Source organism: Corythoichthys intestinalis, chromosome 5 (genome assembly GCF_030265065.1).
Source record: "Corythoichthys intestinalis isolate RoL2023-P3 chromosome 5, ASM3026506v1, whole genome shotgun sequence".
Taxonomy (NCBI): domain Eukaryota; kingdom Metazoa; phylum Chordata; class Actinopteri; order Syngnathiformes; family Syngnathidae; genus Corythoichthys; species Corythoichthys intestinalis.
Window position 1 is genome coordinate 8279036 of NC_080399.1, and position 26446 is coordinate 8305481.

The 26446-nt window shown below is 39.2% G+C and overlaps 1 protein-coding gene across 1 annotated transcript in view; it reads right to left on the reverse strand.

Moving 5' to 3' along the window:
* Positions 1-7388: 7388 nt before the first annotated feature.
* selenoo1 (selenoprotein O1) overlaps positions 7389-26446 on the reverse strand; it is a 28797-nt gene continuing 9739 nt past the window's right edge. The window contains exons 5-9 of the mRNA XM_057836696.1: positions 23780-24057; positions 23523-23691; positions 16358-16543; positions 16075-16231; positions 7389-9625 (exon numbers count right to left, since the gene is read on the reverse strand). Coding sequence (XP_057692679.1) covers positions 9404-9625; positions 16075-16231; positions 16358-16543; positions 23523-23691; positions 23780-24057 — 1012 coding nt within the window. The 3' untranslated portion in view covers positions 7389-9403. The remainder of the gene's footprint in view (positions 9626-16074; positions 16232-16357; positions 16544-23522; positions 23692-23779; positions 24058-26446) is intronic.

Here is a 26446-nt window from a genome sequence, read left to right on the forward strand (position 1 = left end):
ATGGAATGGTTAAAAAATAAACGTATCCAGGTGTTAGAATGGCCAAGTCAAAGTCCAGACCTGAATCCAATCGAGAATCTGTGGAAAGAGCTGAAGACTGCTGTTCACAAACACTCTCCATCCAACCTCACTGAGCTCGAGCTGTTTTGCAAGGAAGAATGGACAAGAATGTCAGTCTCTCGATGTGCAAAACTGATAGAAACATACCCCAAGCGACTTGCAGCTGTAATTGGAGCAAAAGGTGGCGCTACAAAGTATTAACGCAAGGGGGCCGAATAATAGTGCACACCCCATCTTTCAGTTTATTTGTTAAAAAAGTTTAAATTATCCAATAAATGTTGTTCCACTTCACGATTGTGTCCCACTTGTTGTTGATTCTTGACAAAAAAATTAAATTTCATATCTTTATGTTTGAAGCCTGAAATGTGGCGAAAGGTTGCAAGATTCAAGGGGGCCGAATACTTTTGCAAGGCACTGTAAACCTAAATATGATAAGTAAGCCTCCTCATGTCTGTCGTTGCTCTTAAAGATTTGATCTATTTTATGTTGCATTGCCCTTTTTTGTCGCATCAATTCAACTTGTTTTTTTTTGCTGCTCCAGAAAACATGCACATTTGAACCAGTCAGAGCTAACTATCTCTGCTGATTACATGTCAGTATGACAGCCAATTGAACGGACAAATGAGTCCAGGCGTTTTGCTTTGCTGCGTGTATTCGCACATTGACATGACTCATCATCGTCAGACTCTGAAAACTGCAGCAGCTGGGGAAACCTCCATGCTGTTCGTGGAATAAAATAAATAATAAATATAGGTGGAAACGGATTAAGCTACACAAGCACTTTATTATGCTTGTTGTTAACACTTCTGTATATAAATCTGATGTTGGTAGATTTTTTTCTTCTTGGAGATGAAATGTATGAAATGGCAGCTTAGCATTTTTTTTTTACATAGTGTTTTGACAGTTGCCGTCATATTTTGGGAATCAAAGAACCGTGTACCGGAACAGCATTCTGGCCCCGAACCTTATACCAGAACTGCGTTCTGGCCCTGTATCTTATGCCGGAACTGCGTTCCTGAACGTTCTGGCCCACTTTCACCCCTGCTTATACCCAGCTACACAAACTGTATTGCTAACGTGAACGTAAATGCTATGCTAACGCTACGAGTTACATTCAGTGTGTGACGCAGCACGTCACACGAGTGACACAACCAGACACAACCTGTTACGATGCAGGCTAACTACACATAAAATGTCACAAATTGTGAACATGTAACACAAAACTATGGCACATTTTTGTTTCGCCAGACGAAAACTGGCACTCGTCTCATTATGTTTTATTCTCCCAGCCAGGGGTCACGTTAACCGAATATTTTCCGTTGTTGACCGATTTTTTAAAACGGTGACGGAAAAAAACTGAAGTCCATCTGTCATTTTGACAGGTTGCAATTCACACCCCAGACCACAGGGTGGCGAGTGAGCATATTAATTAGCTATTGTCTCTCTTGATGCATGACGTCGTTGGCCTTACTCTGAAAAATGTCAAGGCATATGAGTGTCCGAAGTTTCTTCAAAAAGCCCCCAAACGACGATGGTGTTGATAAAAGAGGTGAAAAAAGAGGGACTGCACAAGCGGGCACGCAATTCAAGTCCATGCGCACCAGGAGCAAAGTGTGAGACTATGTTCAGGCCACAGCAGGTGAACTGTTAATTTCATTGTTCCATAATATGTAGCCTACCTACTGGGGCCACAGTCAGCTGTTTTTGTCACTGCGGAGAAACAGTTACATATTCATCTGCTTGATGTGTGATGGCACGGTGTGGATCCTCTGTTAAGCTTGTTCGGACAGAATATTAATTTAAAATGAATGAAAACTAAATACTATTGAATATGTTGAAGTGGTATGCAATGTTAAGAGTCTTGTTAGCTCGAATTGCTGTGTCCAGCCGCTGTAGCTCTGCTGCTCTCTGTGAACTCTCTATTCAAGCCGGAACGCGCGCGGCTCTTAAGTCTCTGTCACGTGACTGTGTCGTAGCCGGTAATGCGCTCGGCCAAATGGACACACAAGTACGGACGATGAATTATGCCAAACAAAGGGTCACCACAATGTCATCAAGTGACGGGTAAAAATAGATTATGACCGGATTTTTATGACCCTGTCAGTCAAAATGACAGACAACGAAAAAGTCTAGCGCAACCTCTGCTCCCAGCCCACGTTTTTAGCTTGTTATCGTCTCGTCATCATTATGAAAAAATTGTTAGTCGACTACAGGTTTTGTCAACGATGACAATAATGAAAAAATTAAGTCGACGAATTTTTTTTCATGACGAGACGATAACGATCGAAAAACGTGTCTTGGGAGACTAAAACTAGATGAGACGAATGCCAGGTTTAGTCTGACTGGATGAGAACGAGACGAAAATGCGCTATAGACCCTACTCACCTACGTCACAAAATGGGCGTGTCGCTGTTTCCGGCCGCCATATTGTACCTATCTTTTAGACCTATTCTCATTGTTTTCAATTAGTCGAGCAAGTTATAGAGCAATTCATGGAAGCCCCGGTGTTATCTGTCGCTGTAAACTCATTGGATGCGTTACATAAAAGGCGTTACGTGGAAAAGCTTCAGTTTATCCATTTGCCAGATCCGTATTTGATGCCTAAATCGATGTTTTTCGACCCGCTGGCTTCGCCTGACATCTGCTATCCTGATATTTACAACTATCTTGTCCACACAAAATCAGCCTATTCTCACGAAAGCTTGAAAAACTTTAAGAGCTTGGAGGCTTATAAATGCTACGTTGCTGGTTGGGTGAAACAGGTCCTCGTACACGAAAATTCGGCAGGAATCTTGTGCTCGGAAGGTGAGTTACGAAATTTTCAATTCAAAATCTTTTGTTCTTGCTAACATCCACTGTCAAGTCTAATGTATTTCATGTCATTTGTCAATGGAGCTAGGGCTTTTATTGTTTATATGGTTTAGCGATAGCACTCTCACTACATACATATATAATATGTAATAAATTTGAAGTGCGATAGCACTACTCCAGATTGTCCCTAGTTGAATTTATTTTTTGGCTTTTGACCTCAATAGTGAAATTGTAAATTAATTGTATGACAACTGTCTTATTATCCCCTTATAATTATATATTTTCAGGTAGTTCATGCACAACGTCTGAGTGTATGTTGTCGGGATTAGCCTAGCAATGATCTTAATTGTGGTTGTCAGCCCAAAACCCTCTAAATATATATTAAATGCATCTTACCAGATATAAAATGACTACTACATAATCTGTGGTAGTCGTTTGGAGCCCAGTTTTCTCGTCGAATCGCAGCAGTCAATCTCGGTCTCCTCTTCGGGTCTCTCGGAATACGGTAAAACTTCAAGTCTGTCCGTCTATCTTCTCTGTTTTTGCAACCGACCGCCACACACGACTAAACCATTTTGATTATTAATGTTAACGAGCAGAAAAACACGCCATAATAGGAGGAATTTACGAAGCGCTAATGCATTAACATGACGAGTATATGGACAACATGGCGCGGGGGCGTGGCTGTGACGTCACGTGAGTAGGGTCTATAGTTTCCGTCATATTTGCAATTTGTGACATTTTATGTGTAGTTAGCCTGCATTGTAGCAGTGTCTGGTTGTGTCACTCGTGTGACGTGCTGCCGCCACCCCCTCCAACTCACCAGTGTCCTCTCCAGTCTCCCCATTGCTTGTTTAAATTTAACACTAAATGTAACTCATAGTGTTGGCATAGCATTTATGTTCGCATTATCATTAGGCTAACAGCTAACTTTTTTTTAAATACAGTTTGTGGCGTCCAGGTAGGTATTATTAATTGAAAATAATGTTCTTTCCTGCTGAGTGTGGTGATAGATTTCCAGATGCTACAATATCTTCTGTCAATGTTCATTGGAAACCTTTATTCATTTATTTTCGGAGTAAAACTTTTGAATTTTACAGACTGAAACATTGAGTAAACGTAGACCACAACTAGACAAAATTAGTCTGAGTTGTCGTCAACAAAAACTAGACAAAGACAAACACGTTTTGAAATGACTAAAATATGACTAAAGCTAATAAGTATTATCATCCAAGAGACTAAGACAAAAATTAAAAGGGCTGCCAAAAACAACACTGGTCGACTAAATATTCTCGTTATGGTCAACGTTGACAAAAACAACACTGTCTATGCATATGCTACGTTGAGTAAACCCTGGGAGCTGAAAGTACTTTTTACCTTTATTATCCTGAAATTTAATTTATAACAAGAGGCAAGATTTTCCCATTGAGGCATGTCTTAACCTGAAAATTCTGTTTGTAGAGATGTTCATAAGTAGAGGTACCACCGCATAGGTAATCTGGACCTACAATTTCGTAATCTGTGGATACATAGGCAATTACTAATCTGTACCCACAGATTACCAATGATTTTTTTCTCTTCTACGATGGCACTGGGTGGAGGGAGCTGCGTAAAATGCAGCTCCAAGCAAGCAAGTGCAGAAAGTGTATGACTTGCCGGGACATGATCACTGTCGAGAAATACTGTGTGTCAGTTTGTGGCTACCTTCACTGAACGTTTACCTTGGTAAAGGGAGCATTCATTTCCTGTGTCAGAGTTATGTAACAGCAAAAGTCAAAAATTGTGCTTCTAAAATTAGAAAACACTTCAGGTTACCAAGACCAGCTTTATTGAATTTCATGAAAAGCATGAAGGAAAATATGCCATTTGGTCAGTGTGCTGATTTTGAGGGAAAAAATTAGGAATGTTAGACCCTTCCACCCAAAAATGGATTAGACGTTTATTGCTTTCAATAGCGGCAAATTAGTGAACTCATTACAGGGCAAGTGACTATTTTTTGGTTATTGAAAAAAAAAAATTTCAAGGAAGCGCTGATGTCCATATACTATGTGGACATCATATTTTGGGACATATAGGCCACAATAATAGCATTTTCTGTACAAGTCTGGCCCAAAATGTGAGTGGACAACAGGTCGCTATTATTAAAATAACATACAGTGGTACCTCTACTTACAAACGTCTCTACATGTAGAATTTTCAGGTTAAGACACTCCTCAATGGGAAAATATTGCCTCTTGTTAAGAAAGAAATTTCAGTATGGCTGGTACTCGCAGCGCCCAGAGTTGACTGAACGTAACATACTTGTAGTTTATGTCCCACTGTTGAGCCATAGTTGTGTGCTCCCTGTAGGTATGGTATTACAGTAAAAAGGAACCTGAGTGATGAGTCGCGTGCTTGTGTGATGAGAAGCACACTGAATAAAGAAGTGTTGTTCCGCTCAAGTCTCGGCCTTAAATGTGCTTGGATTGGAGAATTACATAACAATACTTATAGCTGCTCTGCCATTGGCTAATGCCTAGCATTCCTGGCATCCAATTGGCTAAGAGGGACCTCTACTGGATGTGTATGTGTGTATCCAATCGTCCTCTTCTTTCGCCTCTCGTGTTCAGACAGTTTTATCTGAGTATATTAACTTTTTATTCTCTACTCTATTCTTGATTTATTACATTATGCACAGCTCTGATTTTATGTTTGTTGTGCAATAATCGAATTATTTATTATATGTTTTGCTGCATTTTTATGCATTATAAAAGATTTATGTCTGAATGGGGGGGGAGGGGTAATGCTTGGAACGGAGTAGGGCATTTAGATGCAAAACATGTCCCGACTTTTCCAGAACTTTCCAGTTACGAAACTAATTCCAGAACCAATTAAGAGGTACCACTGTAGGTGTTTGTATGTATGTAAAGGCATGTAAATCTAGATTAATGAATTAAAGATTGACAACTGCTCTAGTTCATCTTTATTCATTTTTGTATAGATAGATTATAAATGAATAAAATGTTATGAAACAAAATTATTCAAAATAACCATTGAAATACATTCAGGTTATAATTTTGTTTTTATAATTTAAGTGGCTCATTTTACCCCACTACCCCCATGTATATCGAGATGAACTTGAATATTATCAGATTTGCAGAAAAATTTGCAAAATGTCACGGAAGACAGGATAGAATTTGTGGGTAATGAGGTCAAAGGTCACAGAGGAGTAATAATAACAATAAGGATTTGTACAATAACAATAATGGATGAGCCTATTAACTTAAATTTGCAGAGTAAGTGATACTTTATGAGAAGAGAGAGGGCCAGAGGTCACAGAGGTCAAATATGGCAATGCTTTGCATTTTGCTGCGTAGGCTTGGACCTGCTCGAGTTAATTTCATCCTTTGTTTTTGTGTATAATTAAATACACTTACAAATGAATAAAATTTTAATAAAACAAAATTATTACACTTAAAATACACTCTGGTTTTCGAACCCAAACACTCTCAACTTCATTCGTATAATTTCAGTCAAGTGGCTTATCTTACTCCACTCTCCCCTATACTATATACATAAATATATTAGTGGTGTCAACAATAATCGATGCGGCAATGCATCCCGATGCGGGGCATGGACGATTCGATTCGATCCGGGCAACAAGCCGAATCGATTCAGCGCATTTTAAAATATATAAGTACGTTCAAAAATCTTCCCTGCGCAATTCCGATGATGCAACGGATTTGGTTTCCCCATTTGTATTATTATTGTCATGTTTCATTTTTTACACACCGCATAACTCTGGTCAAGTTTCCCACCAACCTCGTAGAAGCCAAAATGTCTCCAGATGTCTGCTTTCAATGTCTTAGGTGCATCAATAATCTTTCTCGCTCCCTCTTTCTCCGCTTCAGCCATTGTTATGTTATGTCCTATCTAGGTTAGATCTTGTGCCCGAACCCGAACGGGCCCAAAATGTTAAGCATTCACGTTCGGGTCGGGCCGCCGCGCCAGACTAATAAATTATAAAAAAAAAAAAAAATTTTAATGGGATAAAACCAAGAGCAGGCTCTCTGTATTGTGCATTTGCTTGTGCACGCAGATGAAGCAGTGGCGCCCACTTTTTCTTCTTCTCCTCCGCTGTGGCGCTTGCGATTCGTTACGAAACACTTTTATTTATGCACACAAAGGCAACATAAATGTGATCCTTTTGAATCTTCTCCTCTGTGTGTCTGCAAAATCGCATGTTTTTTTTTTCTTTTTTAATATTAAACTTTCCCAGCGTTACTTCGTTGTGTAAATGCTTTTATAATGATCATAAAAATATGTAGATTATTTAAACATTAAGAAAACTTGCGTTTTTTTTCTGCCAACTGAGAATTCGTTACGAAAGACACTTTTTATGCACACAAAGGCAACACAAATGTGATCCTTTTGAATCTTCTCCTGTGTCTGCAAAATCGCATGTTTTTTTTTTCATATTAAACTTTCCCAGCGTTATTTCGTTGTGTAAATGATGTTATAATGATCATAAAAATATGTAGACTATTTAAACATTAAGAAAACTTGCGTTTTTTTTTCTGCCAACTCGATGAAAATAAATTGCTGCTGCTGCGTTTTTTTTTTTTTCTCGCGTCACTCCAAACTGGGTCGGGCTGGATTTTTTAGGCCCGATCTAACCTCTACTATCTCTCTGCTCTCCCGATTGCAAAAAACTGATATTTCCTCATGTTGAAACAGATTGTTATGGCTGCTAAAATGCTGCTGCACTTCATTTTAATTCATAACTTTTTTATTGTTATGTGGTAGTTACTGATTGCATTTCTAAGTTGATTGCGCATATATAGTGGGCTAGGCCTACATTTTACTTTTGTTCTACATTGCAATTTAGTTGATGTTTTGTTTGCAACTGAACTGAACTGATCCCTGGATTGATATTGCGATAAAGATGCTGCTGCACGACAATATTTTCTTTGTCGTTTTAATATTTACTTGAATATTTTTATTGATGGGTCGTTGTGACTAAAAAACAGTGACTGTTATTGATGATTCTGCACAGGAGTTCAGATGTTGCACTGAGTGAAAGGCTGCTACTGTGTGTAAACTGTTTTTCAAAGCACTAATGAAATGCTGTGATCAGTTTTTTTTTTTTTTTAAAATATATATATATATAAATATATATATATATATATCTGAAAGTATTTTCATTTGACTTCAACCAGGAGTGGCACAAGAGCCAATGAAAAGTTGTTTAATGTCTGACCGCTTGTGTTGCCTCATAATTCACGAAAAATATGCTTTGCTTCAGAATTTTAATGCATCCCAGGCTTTAAGGCATCGCGATGCATTGCTGAATCGAGTCGTGACCCTCTGAATCGAATCGAATCGTGGCCCTCCAAATTGTAATCAAATCGAATCGTGAGGGCAGTGCCGATGCACACCTCTAAAATATACGCATCCCTCCATCATCTGCTGCTTAATCCGGGGTCAGGGTGCAGGGCAGCGGCTTTTTTGGGGTAATGAGGTCAAAGGTCACGGAGCTCAGATCAGGAATTGTACAATAACTTGATAATGGATGGGCCTATTAACTCAAATTTACAAAGGAGGTGATACTTCATGATGAGAAGAGAAAGGGTCAAAGGTCACAGAGGTCAGAAATGTGGCAATGCTTTGAATGTGGCTACTTAGGATGAAATCTGCTCGAATTAATATTTACTTTTATCCATTTTTTAATCTTTTACAGTCTAGTTATGGCCACCAATAACACTCTAAAGAGGTGATTTAAAAAAAAAAATTTTTTTTAAGTAATTGCCTTCCACTGACAACAATAACTGTCCAATTCAATTACAACTGTGAATGCTCATGCTTCAGTGCCATTGAGTGTACTGCAAAGCCCTAAACATAAATAGCCACCATATCAATTAGCATCTTCTTTATCCTCTGCCAAGAACTAATACAACATGTACAGTTTATCCGCATGTGATACGACACTGCCCCCAAGTGGCCGAGCAGCACATTTTCCACTACGGCAAAAATGAATGTCTAATAACAGTACGATTTTTTCTATTTAACCTCCACAGTAAATCAGTCCCAGACGAGTCTTTGCGAGACTTGCCGTCTGCGACGTCATGAATAGCCAGCAGGCACCAAACAGACAGGCAACAAAATGGGCTGATGATTAACTCTTTCAGTGCCATTGACAGTGATAGATGTCCAATCATGGGGCAATTACTTTTAAATGAGTTTATCACGAGTAGACGTCCAATCCATTTGACGTGGGAGGGTGGCTCCCACGTCAAATGGATTGGACGTGTAGCACCGTTATAAGATCCTTCAAATATCATAACAATGAATATTTAAGGCACCAACCCAACTTACTACCTGAATGCATTGTGTCTTTGATGCTTTCTGTGGAGTGTTGAACATCAAAAACACTTCCCTGATTGGCTCCGCCTCCGTTATAGATAACCGTAAAGCCTATTATCTAAAAAAAGGAAGTCAAATGCTTAAAACTTCCTCCCATTTGGCGGGCCGGTGGATCAAGTCAAGGAAGTGGTTACGAAGATCATGTGACACAGATGGCCTGAGACCACGCGGGAGGTTTGCTGTCGTACGGGACGGGATTTCGGGCCTGGGACGCTGACGCCCCTTCCTGTTGCTCTTCGTTGTCGTCCAACTCTCCCTGTTGCGTGGCGCCGCCTTGACCCAGCCACGCGGGAACCTCGAGACCCGGCTGGGAGGAGAAAGGCTTCTCTAGAACTTTGAGGACGCGTCGGACCTGAAGCAGAGGGGAGACAGATATTACACGAGATGTTGGAAACTCTTAACTCATTCACTCCCAGCCATTTTCACCGGAGCAAGGCCCTTCGCTCCCGGCCGTTTTACTGGATTTTGACTGATTTTGCAAGGCCCACAGAAAATTCTGTTCTATTGCTATATAAACATAGAACCCACCAAAAGAAAGATTAGACTCTATTCTTTCAGCAGAAAAAAAGTTAATTTTTTCCCATTCTTTAGAAATCAGCATTAGAAAATACCTTAGTTTGAGCAATTTTCCAATTCCTGATGAAACATAACAGCTATTTTTTGCATTAGTTACATCCCAAACATCTGAATAATGTTTACCTGTTACAAAATATCATAAAGAACAAGAACAATAGAGCTTTTGATAGCAAAGTAACAATTGATTTACATATGACTATTGAGAGATGACGCGAGCCCGCTGCACTAGTGGTCCCAGTCGTTTTGCCCGGTCGTCCAGCGCCTGGCATCCCAGGCGTCCTCTCGTGGCATCATGCCGCCAGCGCTCCGAACGTGCAGCCCGGCCGTTCACTGCTATTGAATCGGGTTACTGATCTTAGAAAATGCGCTACTGCCCTCCAGTGGCCAATTTTATTGCTTTAACCCTTAGATGCATAAGTGGGTCAAAAATGACGCGGTGAAGTTGTTTTCTTGAAATATCTTCGGAGTGAAAAATTGTAATCAATTCATATTCCAGGCATTCCTCAAAAAACATGTTTTTGATACAATGTCATTCAAATTTTTGATGAACTTTTTCTACATTTGAAGAAATGGTCAAAAATGACCCACATGCATTTTCTATGGAATCCAATGAGAATCTTTCATTCTTATCAACTTTAGCTGTCAGGAATAAATTTACCGTGGACCACACAGACTAGGTATGTAAAAAGTGACATCCCTTAAGATTTACACAGCAAGAGCCGATACATGTACTGTAAGTATTATGTCCATATAGTATTTTGTGTGTGTGTCTTTCATGACTATTATTATTTATCAACAGACTAACCCACTTCATAGGGTTGGGCGATATGGGAAAAAATATATCACGGTATTCCCAAGACAATATCACAGTTTCGATATTATCACGATGTTTTTAAAACACTTAAAATAAAACATTGAGTAAGATATTTTGAAAGATATTTATTAAAAACTCAATACTATGAATATGGGTGAATAACACAATGCAAGAAAACTAGTAAACTTTTAAATATGCTTTTGCCAACCAACGAAGCCAATCTGAGTTTGATTCAGTGCAAATACAAAAAAATATAGCAGCTGTATAGTATTAAAACATTAAATTACTCAAAAAAGAGTATTTTCAACAAACCGGAAATGCACTGTGCAAAATTACAATATATTAAACAAATATCAATAGTAACACTCATGACATAATCAAATACTTAAGGTCAATAACAAAAGAAACTAGTAAACTTTTAAAGTTTTTATAGTAAGTTAATAAAACGCGGTATAACGATGTCCTAAAAAATATGTACCTTCAGCACTTAAGATCGTGAGACGGTTTTATATCGTCATATCGCCCATGTATACTACTTCATAACTAGCTAGCTAACTAAGGCTAGATTCATACCGCAGGTCCTAATGCACAATTCCGATGTTTTGTCATATCTGTTTTTTTGGCGTACCTGTTCAGACTGCCTTTGTCCATTGAGCCTGTTCAAGTGTCACACATGCGCTCTAATTCGCAGTCCGAGATACGCTGAGCAAACTGGCCCGCATGAGAGAAAACCGAGCATTGTCAGGCTTATTCTCAACCCCTTTTTTTTTTAATGACTGTTGTCAAGCCCGCTCCTTCCCCAAATGCCGCGTTCAAGCTAGGCGCTAACGCTAATGCACAGCTGCACCGCTATCGTAGCACCCTGTCCCTCTCGCTCTTTGCTGATGTTAATTGCTGCACGAATTCCAATTTGGGGGACTCGACAGTTCGGACCGCAGCCACATTCTGGAAAAATGTGGCCCGGATGGGATTTTAACTACATACTAGAGATGTCCGATCACGTAATTTTCAAAGTATCGGAATCGGCAAAAAAATATCGCCCATGCCTTTTTTTAATATATATATTTTTTAAGTAAATCGTTTTCTAATTGTATTTAACATTACAGACATGATATGTTACACTCATCCAGAGTCTTTAGTTTAGGCTTAAGGTAGGGTTATCAAATTTATCCCGAAAACGGCGGTAATTAATGTTTTTTTAAAAATGTATCACGTTAAAATATTTAACGCAATTAATGCATACGCTGCGATCAACTCGCTCATTGTCGTGCTCAATCTGTAATGGCGCCGTTTTATCTATATAGAGAGATAAAAGGCAGCGTAAAATGAGTAGTGAATTTTGGCAGCGTTTGGAGCCTTCTTTTAATTGGCTAAAGCCTTACAATCCCTCTCCCTACGATTAGAAATATCATGGGAAGCAACGTGGGGAAGCAAGCTAGCAATTGATCTTTTTCTTAACACCTTATGTTACTTCCCAGAAGTAGAAGATCTATCAATTGGTAGCACCACGCACAGTCATGGTTCCACTTCCCAGCATGCATTTGGGTTGAATGGCTGCAGTATCATTTACTGAAAGTTCAACAAATACACTAGATGGCAATATTTAGTCACAATATACAAAATCACAAGTCTTTCTATCTGTGGATCCCTTTCAGAGAAAGAATGTTAATAATATAAATGCCATCTTGAGGATTTATTGTCACAATAAACAAATACAGTACTTATGTACTGTATGTTGAATGTATATATTCGTCCGAGTTTTATTCATTTTTTTCTTAATGCATTGCCAAAATATATATGATCGGGGAAAATTATCGGGAATGATTGGAATTGAATCGGGAGCAAAAAAAAAGCAATCGGATCGGGAAATATCGGGATCGGCAGATACTCAAACTAAGACGATCGGGATCGGATCGGGAGCAAAAAAACGTGATCGGAACAACCCTAATTAATATATATATATATATATCAGGCATGAAAATGGGTCAGGGGTTAAAAAGGTGAGAAGGGTGTGGAGGAAATATATTCCAGTACACTGTATTGTATACCCCAACAAAATATTGAGCTCTGTCGACCCACACTTTGTTTCAGCAGGGCCATGCAGAGACCGGTGGAGGGGTGGGTGCTCGTAGATCAAAAGGGGCACATGAACAAGTATTTAATACACCTTAAAACAACATAACTTCAATTTTAACCAGCTTTAGATAATAATTGGCTGCGACTGTGACATACTTTAATTGGGAGGGGGCAACAGTGAATAGAAATCAAAACTGTCATCAACACTTTCTGGCTGTGACTCAGTCAGTCTGCCTCTTTTCTTCCTTCAACCTCTGCATCAAAACTTCCTTCCTCAACTTGTTCATCTGAGAACAAACCACATCAGATGGTCACTGAGCCACCAACAGCACAGTTTTCTTAAAACTATTATTTCATTATTATCCATACTTAACAACTCTAGCACCTAATGATTAATAAAGTAATGACATAAAAATCTTATAGAAAAATAACATTGTAATTGTGTTTATAATTGGATTTAATACCCGACTATCCTTGCAAACTTGTTCTTACCAGGTCTGCTATTCACCCAGCTGATGAGGTATCCACTGCCTTTAGCAGCCTCATCTAACTCCTTTTTTTTTATCCCTCAATCTCCCTTCCCTACGACGCATGTCTATGTAATGAAATATAAATATTTAAAAAAACAAACAGACTCCCCGGTGGCTTTTAGTTTTAAAGCTTTCTTAATTTCTTTCTCACTCAATAACGATGGAGTTAGATTTGTGTTTTTATTATTCAATCAAAAAACAAAGTTACTTCTATCAAAAACAAAGTTGCTTCAATCAAAATACAGTATATACTTTTAATCCCAAAAAGTAGCTTCAATTAAAAAAAAGTTTTTGATTGCAATAATAAATTTGAGACAAAAAAAGCATTTGAAAACTATTTTTCTTGATTGAAACAAATGTTTCCATTTAAGTAATGTTTTGCGTTTGGGCCACATTTTGGCTAGGACATTTGTGTCTTTATTATTCAATCAAATAAGTTGCTTCAAACAAAAAAATATATATAAAAAGAAAAACTTTGCACATGTGCCAATCACCGTTTACCAAAGCCTGAGAGGGTTTGAGTAGACTCACGATGAAGCTTTTAATAAAGCCAAGCATTTTCTAACTACTTTATTCTTGTTTAAAAATAATTCGGTGGGGCAGTAACATGTTTAAAACTTATCATAATTCTTACATTTTGAAGTGCTTGAAAACCATTTATAAATGATACTTTGGTGATAAAACTGAAAAAACATGTCTTATATATATATGTATCTTTTTTCCAATGTAAAATCTGAATAAATGCATTGAACACGCACAAAAAAATGGGGGGGGGCGCTACTTCGCGGTTTTCACTTATTGCGGCGGGTTCTGGTCCCCATTAACCGCGAAAAACGAGGGATCCCTGTATTTCTGAAAAGCTTTAAGAAGCAGGACTCATTCCCACCACTCGTCGGGCCGCTGTTGTGCCGACACCGGCCGTCAGCTCAAATCCAAGCCGAAAATAACGCGTCTCCGGCGGACGACGGGAGCGATGTGAGGTGCCCCCTCCATCCGAGAGAATGCCGCTTAATTTGACTCAACAGTGTGTTTCTTCGTTTATATTACCGTTAAATACACAAGCTTGACGCCAATTTAACGGGAGCTATTTTTTTTTCATGGGAGATTTGGCTAGCTCTGGCAGTGTTCAACGCAAGCTGCAACGAATGGCAGTAACTTTTTTATATCGCAAAACGTGAAAACGATTGAAACCATTACTCACCAAATTCAATCTGCTAGCAAATACAGGCAAGTGTGTATGCTGCGCTCTGGTCTGCCCCGATGTGGATAAGGCCTGCTTTTTAGCTTTGCAATGCAACCGAAGGCTCTCCGAGCACTCCATGTACACGCGTAAGGAGTGCGCGCGTTTGGAATAATGGAACGCAGCTTGGGCCGATGATTGGTTCTCGTCAGCGAAGCATCTAGAAGGATTTGCTGACTGTGTTCTTAAGTGCTCAGTTTACGTAATAAGTTAATCACATGATGATAATAATAATAATTAAATAAAACCTCCCGACCCCCCCCCCCCTCCTCCCAAAAAGAATTTCTCCTCGGATCTACGCAATTCACGTAGGTCGCCCTTTTTGACTTCAAAACGGCGAATTTCGCCGAAAGGTGAGAGATTTTCATGCCTGATATATATATACATAAACCGATTTTTTTTTTATTGACACGGCCACGTTGTGTTGAAGAAACGTATGAGGCGAGCCGTTACGCCATTACGGTACGTGACGTCACCATTTTGTTTCGGTAATACTTCACTGTGATCGGCCGAATGATTTTATCTGGGTTAAATTCTACTTTTTTCACTCTTCATAAAGTACAGAATTTAGTTTCTTGAACTCATTTGAGTCAACGTTTATTGCAGCTCCGCAACTCGGAACATAACAAACGTAACAACAGACTTCCTGTGTGTGTCCGTCAACTATATCTGTCCCTCGGGAAACTCAAACCCAAATAACAATAGTTCCTATTGTTACTGTCGTGTCGACAGCGATGAGCGCTCTCAGATTTCCGACTTACGTTCTCATTTTCATTTTACTGTATCAATCCATGGAAGAAACATTTATTCATCATGATGAAATGAGCAAGTTATACAGCAGCCTTTAAAAGAAAAGTCACATCTGTTTTGTTTTCTCCTAGATTCTGGTAAGTTGGAGAAGTTGTCAAATCATATTATTACCGTAAAAATCGTCAGTTTATGGTAATGTTTTGAACTACCAATATGCTATGCTTGTGCTGTGTTTCACCATTCAGTAAAACGACATTTCTGTATCTGTACCCGAGCTCTGTTTTCTTGTATTCTTCTATTTACTGGTGCTAAAATTAGGGTGCGCGTTATAAACGGGTACAGTAATTTTCCCTAGATTTTACAAGTAAATTTGGGGTGCGCATTATACATGGGTGCGCCTTATATTCGGGAAATTACGGTAGTCCAAATGTCTCAAAATATGATTTTAATTCCAGTAATATTGCCATTTAAGATTTGTTTTTTTTTGTCATCTCAAATGCACTTTAAGGCTGCAACAACTAATCGATTAAATCGATAAAAATCGACTAATAAATTTGTTGCCAATGAATTTGATGATCGATTTTTGCCGGCACGTATGAGCAGTGCCATTTGGGTCCTTGTTTGTGATGCCGTGCACGTGCCAGTGGTTAGAGTAAGCGAGAGTGAGTTCACTGCTACACACTGTTTGAGCTGCTGAATCAATAATATTTAAGACAGGGCGAGAGTGAGATTGTCTTGGGTCGTGTGTGTTGTTGTACCTCTCCCAGTTCTAGTGGATTGGACGTCTATCATCAACTTAAGAGTGTTACACAAACCTCAGAAAAGTCTCCACTCTCCGCAGCCTCAATTGCATTCTGGGCAATGTAGTTCCGAAGCACCACCCGCGGGTTGGTGGCGTCCATCACCCTCACTCGCTCCTCTTGCACGGCCCGCACGTCACTTTGTCCGTCCATTTCCCGAGCCAGACGCTTCCTGCCGGCGTGATACCGAAGCACACTGGTCAGAACTTTATCTGAATACCGGACTGCACGTTTCCTGTTTCTATTTTCACTCCCCGCCCACTTTATCGGTGACGGATCCACCCTGTAAAACTCTCACCTATAGCGCGCGATCCAGCGGGTCCACTCGTCAGTCTGCCTGGCTTTGAGTCCTTCTTCGTCCGTTTCCATTAGTTCTTTAAGTTTTTCCAGTTTGCTAAGCTGCCTCGCAATTGTCGCTCTGTCTGAGACCATCTGGAAGAGTGCCGGGTTGCTCTGAGCCAAGGAAAGCAGCATGGCCAACTCACTGTTCAAATAGTGACGTTATACAATTGTAAGTCATGTTCACTCTTGTAGGAGCATTTTCTAGAAGATTCTCGACTTACATCAAAATAAGTTATGGCACTGTTGCGTCCATACTAAAATGTTCGACTTGATGTCGATAGACTCAATACTAAAAAAAAATACTTTGGTAACATTTTATAATAACTATCTGTTTTACTAATTAATAGATCATTAGTAAACTGTTGATAAATGATTTATTGTTGATTTGTGAAGTATTTGTGAACAGTTTGTTAAGCATTTACAGGGTGTTCCAATATGGTTGACCCCATTCTAAATGCCCATGCTAGTTGATGGATCTTAATCAAACTATATACACTTTATGTTGAAGTTTTATTGGTTAAATATACAAAGAAAAGTACAAATATCTGCTGGTTCTATGGCAGATTTTCATAAATGTGCAACATGAGCGCTGCCTGCAAAATGCCTTATCAAAATGCCTTTTCTTTTGAAGTGAACGGCATTTCTTAACCTGAAAAGATAGAAATCCCAAACGTTACATACAAAAACTTGAATCGTTTCTACACAAACTGTGTTTCAGGTTTAGAACACCCTGTAAATGCTTAACAAACTGTTAACAAATACTTCACGAATTAACAATAAATCATTTATCAACAGTTTACTAATGATCTATTAACTAGTAAAACGGATAGGTATTATAAAGTGTTACCAAAACGTTTTAACTTTTTCAGTGTTTCTCAATTGGTGGTCATTATTTTTCACCATCCCCCCCAAAAAATGTCCTTGAATTGCCTCAAAATACAGAGGAACTGATGTAAGATGTGCAGGGAGTGACCTGAAATGCCCTAAAATGATCATAAAGTGACCCCAGATCAACGGAACGTGACCCGAAAATGCTTAAAATCTACAGAAAGTGACCCGAAATCAACATGAATTGATCCAGAAATGCCCCAAAATCAACAGGAAGTGACCAATGAACAGGAGGCGACCCAGAAATGCCCTAAAAGTCAACAGAAATCAACAGAACGTGACCCCGTAAGTGCTCCAAATCTACAGAAATTGATCCGAAATCCACATGACCTGATCCGGAAATGCCTCAAAATCAACAGGTAGTGATCAATGAATAGGAAGTGACCCAGAAATGCCCTAAAATCAACAGGAAATGATCCAAAATGTACAGGAAGTGACCCTGGAATACTCCAAAATCCTCAGAAAGTGACCTCAAATTTTCATAAAGTTACCCGTTAATGCTCCAAAATTGACAGAAAGTGACCCGAAATCAACATTAACTGATCCCGAAGTGACCAATGAACAGGTGAACCAGAAATGCCCTAACCTCAACAGAAAGTGACCACAAATCAAGAGAACGCGACCCCATAAGAGCTCCAAATCTACAGAAATTTATCCAAAATCAACATGCACTGATCTGGAAATGATCCAGATGAACAGGAAATGATCGAATATGTACAGGAAGTGACCGGTAAAGCCCTAAAATCATCAGAAATTACCAGAGAACAGGACGTGACCCATAAATGACTTAACATCAACAGGATCAAAAATATACAGGAAGTGACCCGTAAATGCCCCAAAATCATCAGAAAGTTACCCCAAATCAACAGAAAGTTACCCTCAAGTGTTCCAAAAGCTACAAAAAGTGACCCGAAATCAACATGAACTGATACAGTAATGCCCCAAAATCAACAGAAAGTGACCAGTGAACAGGAAGTGACCCATAAATGACCTAACATCAACAGAAAATGATCCAAAATGTACACGAAGGGGCCCCAGAATGCTCTAAAATCTTCACGAAGTGACCCTTAAGTGCCCCCAACCAACAGAAAGTGGTCCAAAATAAACAGGAAGGGCCCGGAAATGCCCTAAAATCACCAGAAAATGATCCAATATGTCCACAAAGTCACCGCAAAATGGTCCAAAATCCTCAGAAAGTTACCCCTAAGTTCCCCCAAACCAACAGAAAGTGACCCAAAATCAACAGGATGTGACAGATTAACACGAAGAGACCCGGGAAAGCCTTGAAATCAACAGGAAGTGGGGAAAAAAAACAGAATGTAACCTCAATATGCCCTAAAATAGACGAAAAATTACAGAAACTGACCTGGGAATGCCCCAAAATCATTAGAAAGTGACCCCAAAATCAAGAGAACGTGACCTGTAAGTGCTTCAAAATCTACAAATTGTGACCCAAATTTGACAGGAACTGATCTGGAAATGCCCCAAAATCAACAGGATGTGACTAATGAACACTAACTGACCCAGAAGTGAACAATGACCAGGAAATGACATTAATACGCCCTAAAATCAACAGAATATGATCCAAAATGTACAGGAAATGACTTTGGAATTTTCCCAAAATCATCAGAAAGCGACTCCAGTCCAAATCAACAGAAAGTGGCCCATTAGTAACCCAAAACCAACAGAAAGTGACCTCAAATTAGGGATGTCCCGATCCAGGTTTTTGCACTTCCGATCCGATACCGATATTGTTTTGCACCTCCGATCCGATACCGATACTGGCCGATACCGATACCGGCCTATCTGAGCATGTGTTAAAGTTTAAAGTTTTAATTAGCCTCCTTACTTAGTTGCCAGACCCATGTTGAATAAGGTTTTAGTTCTCTTGATAACAACTAGCCAGCTGAATTAGGTGAATTTGAATAACATACAACGGTTGGTAACGAGAAACTGACCTGTTTATTCAGTGACAAACACAAAATATTACAAATAACAAACAGAAATGGCATAGTCAGTCAGTAAAATGTGCAAATAATATTGTAAACTGTCTTAAAAAAGCAAAACACACCAACAACCTCAGTGGAAAATCCCACAAACCCCCCAAGCTATTAGATGCTTTTAATGTTTAGTGTATTAGTTACAATAATTGTATAAAAAGCCTCTCAGGTTTAAATAAACGACTATTCCAGTATCAAGTTAACATTTTAAAACAGTAAATAAAATACTCAAGTCCCCATTCTGTATCAGCAGCTTTAAACTACATTCAATTCACCTAATTTTGCAAATCAACTGTTAAAGTTGTTAAAATTGCTCCCGTTATTCCATAATTTCCCTTCTGTCTACTTTCGACATGTGAACGTTTTAAAACTGTTTTGAAGATAGATTCAAGTCATGATTTTGCCAATTTAGGAATATTTTAGATAAAAAGTTAATTAGGTTCGCTTGGAAGGTTCGCAACAGCCTACCTTGGAAGTCTCCTGCTTTAAGATGGCGGCTGTTTACTAACACAACTAGTTTTCAATACTTCAATGTTGCTAACGCTGTCGAGTCTGTCATTTTGCATCTAGTTCTATATATATATGATATCTATACAGTAAAACAATGTAGCGGCTGTCAGCAGCAGTCAGGTATTCTTGTGTTTTTTAACCAGCGCCATGAGTTGAGCTAAAGCCGTGAGTTGAGCATTGGCATTACCCGGGTCTATGACAAGCATAATGTTTACTCTCGGGACGCAATGCGGTCTGTTTCTCATTGCGTCCCGAAGACCGCGCTGTGTATTAGTTCCGCTTTACTCGACATATTTAAATAATCGGAATTTGGATGTGTTGGATGGTGCGTCTTTACTCACGAGAGATGATGGCTCGTCATCCAGAATGAATTCTTCGGCAATGACTCTTGTTATTCCCTGGGCTTTGGGACTGTCGAGTGCCAGTTTGTCACGCATAGCTAAGGTTTCTGTCAGTGTTAGTTGCGTAGGACCTTTCTTTTTGTCTTCAGTTTTCTTAACATACTTCTTATATTGTTTGTGGTGGTATTTCGCTAAATGCTTGATTAGGTTGGTTGTATTAAAACTTCTTACAGCTTTACCACCACGCTTGACTTTATTGTGGCATATGTTGCACTCTGCCTCTTCGTCTTTGTCGTCCTTTAAGGTGAAATGATCCCACACAGCTGACATTTTTACCGATAAAGTCTCTCGGTAAATTGGGAGACGGTAATGTAGTCTGTTGAAGGTGTGCCGTAAAATGCGGACCGGATTTTAGGGAAACCGAAGCAAAAACTGCAATGGATTATGTAAATCGGTGCGCTGGAAAACCCGGACCGGACATTGAAAAAAAAAACTGGATCGGAAGTCTGGATCCGAATTTTTCCCGTGTTGGCCGATCCAATACCGATGCGCATTTTTTTTGCCCATATAGGCGTCCGATCCGATCCAAATATCGAATCGGGACATCTCTACCCCAAATCAACAGAAAGTGAACAATTAATAGAAAGTAATCTGGAAATACCCCAAAATAAACAGTAAATGCTCCAATATGTACAGGAAATTACCCCAGAATGCTCCAAAATCATCAGAAAGTGACCTTAGATGTGACCCAAAATGAACTCATTGCCTGTCTGTCATATAAACTGAGAGGACCAGCAGTAATTGCTCATCTTTCAGTGCCATTGACAGGGCGAGACATCCAATTCAATTTTCTAGAATATTGTCTTGTGGCCGTATGGATAATCTGCCAAATCCACTTATATAAAGATTAAGGCTGTCGAAATTATCGCTTTAACGGGCGTTAATTATTTTTTAAAATTCATCACGTTAAAATATTTGATGCATTTAACGCACATGCCCCGCTCAAACAGATTAAAATGACGGCAAAGTGTCATTTCCACTTGTTGTGTTTTAGGGTGTTTTTCCGCCCTCTGCTGGCTCTTGGGTGCGACTGATTTTATGGGTTTCAGGCTTCAGCACCATAATTATTATTGACATCAACAATGGCAAGCTACTAGTTTATTTTTGGATTGAAAATTTTACAAACTTCATTAAAACGAAAACATTAAGAGGGGTTTTAATATAAAATTTCTATAACTTGTACAAACATTTATCTTTTAAGAACTACAAGTCTTTCTATCCATGGATCGCTTTAACAGAATGTTAATAATGTTAATGCCATCTTGTTGATTTATTGTTATAATTAGGGTTGTTCCGGTCATGTTTTTTTGCTCCCGATCCGATCCCGATCGTTTTAGTTTGAGTATCTGCCGATCCCGATATTTCCCGATCAGATTGCTTTTTTTTGCTCCCGATTAAATTCCAATCATTCCCGATAATTTTTCCCGATCATATACATTTTGGCAATGCGTTAAGAAAAAAATGAATAAAACTCGGACGAATATATACATTCAACATACAGTACATAAGTACTGTATTTGTTTATTATGACAATAAATCCTCAAGATGGCATTTACATTATTAACATTCTTTCTGTGAGAGGGATCCACGGATAGAAATACTTGTGACTTTGTATATTGTGACTAAATATTACCATCTAGTGTATTTGTTGAGCTTTCAGTAAATGATACTGTAGCCATGCCCAAATGCATGAAGGGAAGTGGAACCATGACTGTGCGTAGTGCTACCAATTGATATACCGTAATTTTTGGACTATAAGCCGCTACTTTTTTCCTTCATTTTGATACCTGTGGCTTATAGTCCAGTGCGGCTTATTTGTTGATTTTTTTTAGGTAACACTTTGACAGCTGTGTCATAAGACTGTCATAAGATCATCAAAATTATGACATGACACTATCATGGACATGACTGAATGCTTATGTCATTAAGTGTCATTTGGCAAATTATGTCACTAACTCAATTTTTGTCCATCTTGGATCTTTTGAACCCATTTAAAGTGAGATCATTTGCTGGATAACACTTAAAGACATCTGTTATAAGCATTCATGAATGCTCAGGACAGAGACATATCATAATTATGATTGTGTAATGACAGTCTTATGACACCACTGTCAAATAAAGTGTTAGCAAATACCATAACTAGCAATTGATGAAACAATTGGAACAGTAACTGAAGAAATATTTAGCACAGAACATGATTTTTGATTGTTATTTACATCTGTAGTGCTGCAATGCATGCTAAGAGGCATGTTGGATGACAACAGTCAACAGCAGGTGGCAGCAGAGGTTGACTGTCTCCCCCAAGGGAGCAGTGATGGCCAAATGAAGCTTCTTGAAGCAATAAAGCTTTGCACTAATTAGTTCAAAGTTTAATGATGGTTCATTTGGTCTTATGACAGTCGGTCGTATGATGCCGCTGTCAAATAAGGTTGGACCGGTTAATATCTTTTGGTGTAAATATCCCATGATACAGTGAGGACAGCTGCAGCTTATAGCCCAGTGCGGCTTATCTTTGGAAAAAAGCCATTTTCGTGCCAAATTTGTTGGGCTGCGGCTTATAGTCCGGTGCGCCTTATAGTGCGAAAATTAGGGTATCTTCTCTGCGTTGGGAAATAACATGGTGTTAAGAAAAAGATCAATTGCTACCTTGCTTCCCATTATATTTCTAATTGTAAGGAGAGGGATTGTAAGGCTTTAGCCAATTAAGGAAGGCTCCAAAGGCTGCCAAAATTCACTCTACTCATTTTACGCTGCCTTTTATCTCTCTATATAGGTAAAACAGCGCTATTACAGATTGAGCGCGACAATGTGTGAGTGGGTCGTGCAGTGCATGCATTAATTGCGTTAAATATTTTGACGTGATACATTTTTTAAAAAAATTAATTGCCGCCGTTATCGGGATAAATTTGATAACCCTACCTTAAGCCTAAACTAAAGACTCTGTATGAGTGTAACATATTATGTCTGTAACGTTAATACAATTAGAAAACGATTTAATTAAAAAATATATAAATATTAAAAAAAGGCATGGCCGATATTTTTTTGCCGATTCCGATACTTTGAAAATGACGTGATCGGACCCGATCGATCGGCAGTGATAATAAACAAATACAGTACTTATGTACAGTATGTTGAATGTATATATCCGTCTTGTGTCTTATCTTTCCATTCCAACAATAATTTACAGAAAAATAGGGCATATTTTATAGATGGTTTGAATTGCGATTAATTACGATTCATTAATTTTTAAGCTGTGATTAACTCGATTAAAAATTTTTAATCGTTTGACAGCCCTAATAAAAGTATGGTATTTTAAGCTTACCGTGGATCCATGGTGGGCTTATTGGCAGCTTTCAGCTCCTCCAAAGAGGCGCACTGCTCCATTAAAAGCTTTGCGGCTTGCTTGACAACTTCATCTTCGCTGTCGTTTTCCCCCTCAGACGGAGAAGAGATCTGACTTAGACTCCGGAATGTGTTGGTAAAGTCAGCACCTAACAGGAAACATCAAGTGTTAAGTTAATGATCATGTTTCAGTGCTTTCGATGGCGTCAGTGGTGGTGAATGAACTTCAAGACAAACCTGTGTTGTGCATGGCTTGCAGCAGCTCCGTGATCAGGATCTCATCCTCGGGTTCCTCTTTTTTAAGTAAACCTAGCTTCTTCCTCATATGCTCCAGATAGTAGCTGTTATACAAATCTAAATATTCCTCCATAACGGCCTGGGCCCGATCAGGAGGGAGCTCCGGATCGAGCGCTTCCGCAAATTTAACCAGGTTCCATCGGCAGATGGCGGGTTGAGCCTGGTAGGAGTAGCGTCCGGAGTTGTCGGAAGCGTTGCAGATGAACTCTGGGTCGAACCTGAGTGGAAAATCGACAATTTTCATGGATGGATAAGGGGGGCATACAGCCTGAAGGGATTAGTCTCTTTCCTTGCATTTACTATTTGACTGTTGGTATTACTCTAACACACCCAATATAAAATAAATAGCATTTATATCATAGTTTAAGACAAAAAAGCTGAATATATTTGATATATGGACTTGGAATGATTGGAAATTGCAGCACCAAGACAAAGGGCAGATAAGGGCATTAAGAGCTACCTTCCAACTATGGAAGCCAAACGCATGCGTCATGCAGCTGAATGAGCAAGATTGACACTGACAAGCAGGTGATAGGCAAGACATCTACAAGTCCACGTCTGCAACAATAAATCCCACAATCAGCTCTTCTGGACAGTCCAGAACCAATGGCGGGACATCTTGTCTTGCCAAAAGGAACATCTGATAACGAGGAACCCGTGACTGAGAAGTTGACACTCAGCACTCATGTGGCGGTAAGGTGGCAAAATCCTCAACTCTTGTTGTTCTTACAAAAGTAACGCCCGAAACCCTCCTGCCCAATCCACACAGGGAATAAACCTTAACAACGCGCAAACACCCTTTTTCCGGACCACAGCCCGCTTCACCAAAGTTTCTAAAAGACTGAATGTTTAACTAATCATTGTCATATTTCTCGGGAATCTTTTGTTGACTTGTGATACGGTGACCCTGGATCCAGTTTGCCTCCTCACCTGGGTCTCTCTGAGCTGTATGATTGCTGCTGACTTGGAATAAATTGTCAACTTGTGTTTCGAAGCCTTTTTCAAGCTTTTAAAATCAGTCAGTACAAGGGGTTAAAACTAAGGTGAATGCGTGGAGTTCAGCCTTTTGGCCTGGTTATCGGAGTTGGGCCGGCCCGGGTCAGTGGAATTGCGCTAGCGTGGTTCCGGCAATCTGGCTAAAAGTCAGATTCTTTAACGCGGCTCCATGCAAACTGGTTACACGTGCCAAAAGCACTGCTCCCGCATCAACTCATTGAGTTTAACCGCTTCGGACAACGTTAGAGCCACTGTTGGTGGTGATGGCGACTTCACATCCCATGCAGAGAGCATTTAGTTCCGGGCCTGAGCAATCATTTCCCCTGTGTGTTCATCTGAAAAAAAGGCTGTATCCAGCACCCCTCCCAATTGTAGTCTATGAAATGTAACGTCAAACTTATGTAGGGCCCCATGGTTCGTAGTCCTTCTCGAATCCAAAATACAACCGACTAGAGGTGCGACAAAATATCGAAATGGTGATATATCTTGATACTTTGTATCCCAAAAGTTTATCAATATGCTCCTGTCAAGAATCGAGATATCGTTTTAAAAAGGTGTCAATTTAAAAAAAAATTTTTAAAAGAAGGCTGCCATTGACGGTGCTCGACACCCAATCCATTTAGACTGGGAACGTTAGTTCATTCAAAACCAGAGCATTCACAGTCATTCGGTCCAATTTTTGGGGCATTTACAGGTCACTTGCTGTTCATTTTAGGGCATTAACAGGTTATTTCTAGGGCTGTCAAACGGTTAAAATTTTTAATCGAGTTAATCACAGCTTAAAAATTAATTATTCGTAATTAATCGCAATTCAAACCATCTATAAAATATGCCATATTTTTCTGTAAATTATTGTTGGAATGGAAAGAAACAAGATGGATATATACATTCAACATAAGTACTGTATTTGTTTATTATAACAATAAATCAACAAGATGGCATTAACATTATTAACATTCTGTTAAAGCGATCCATGGATAGAAAGACTTGTAGTTCTTAAAAGATAAATGTTCGTACAAGTTATAGAAGTTTTATATCAAAACCCCTCTTAATGTTTTCGTTTTAATAAACTTTGTAAAATTTTCAATCAAAAAATAAACTAGTAGCCCACCATTGTTGATGTCAATAATTACACAATGCTCATGGGTGCTTAAGCCCATAAAATCAGTCGCACCCAAGCGCCAGCAGAGGGCGACAAAACTCCAAAAAACACAAGTAACAAGTTGGCATTGCACTGTGCTGTCATTTTAATCTGTTTGAGCGGGGCATGTGCGTTAATTGCGTCAAATATTTTAACGGGATTAATCTAAAAAATTAATTACCGCCCGTTAATGCGATAATTTTGACAGCCCTAGTTATTTCCTGTTGAATTTGAGTCACTGCCTATTCATTTGGGTGATTCCCAGGTCGCTTCCTGTTCTGTAACGCAAAATAAACAGCAAGTGAACCATAAAATACCCCAAAATCAACAGGAAGTAACTGAAAATCAACAGGTACATGACCTTAAATGGCCCAAAATTACTCATTGCCTGGCATTGGCTGCCACTGACGGCCATAGACGTTCAATCCGTTTGAAGTGGGAGGGATGGCAGCGAATGAACATTTGTTCAT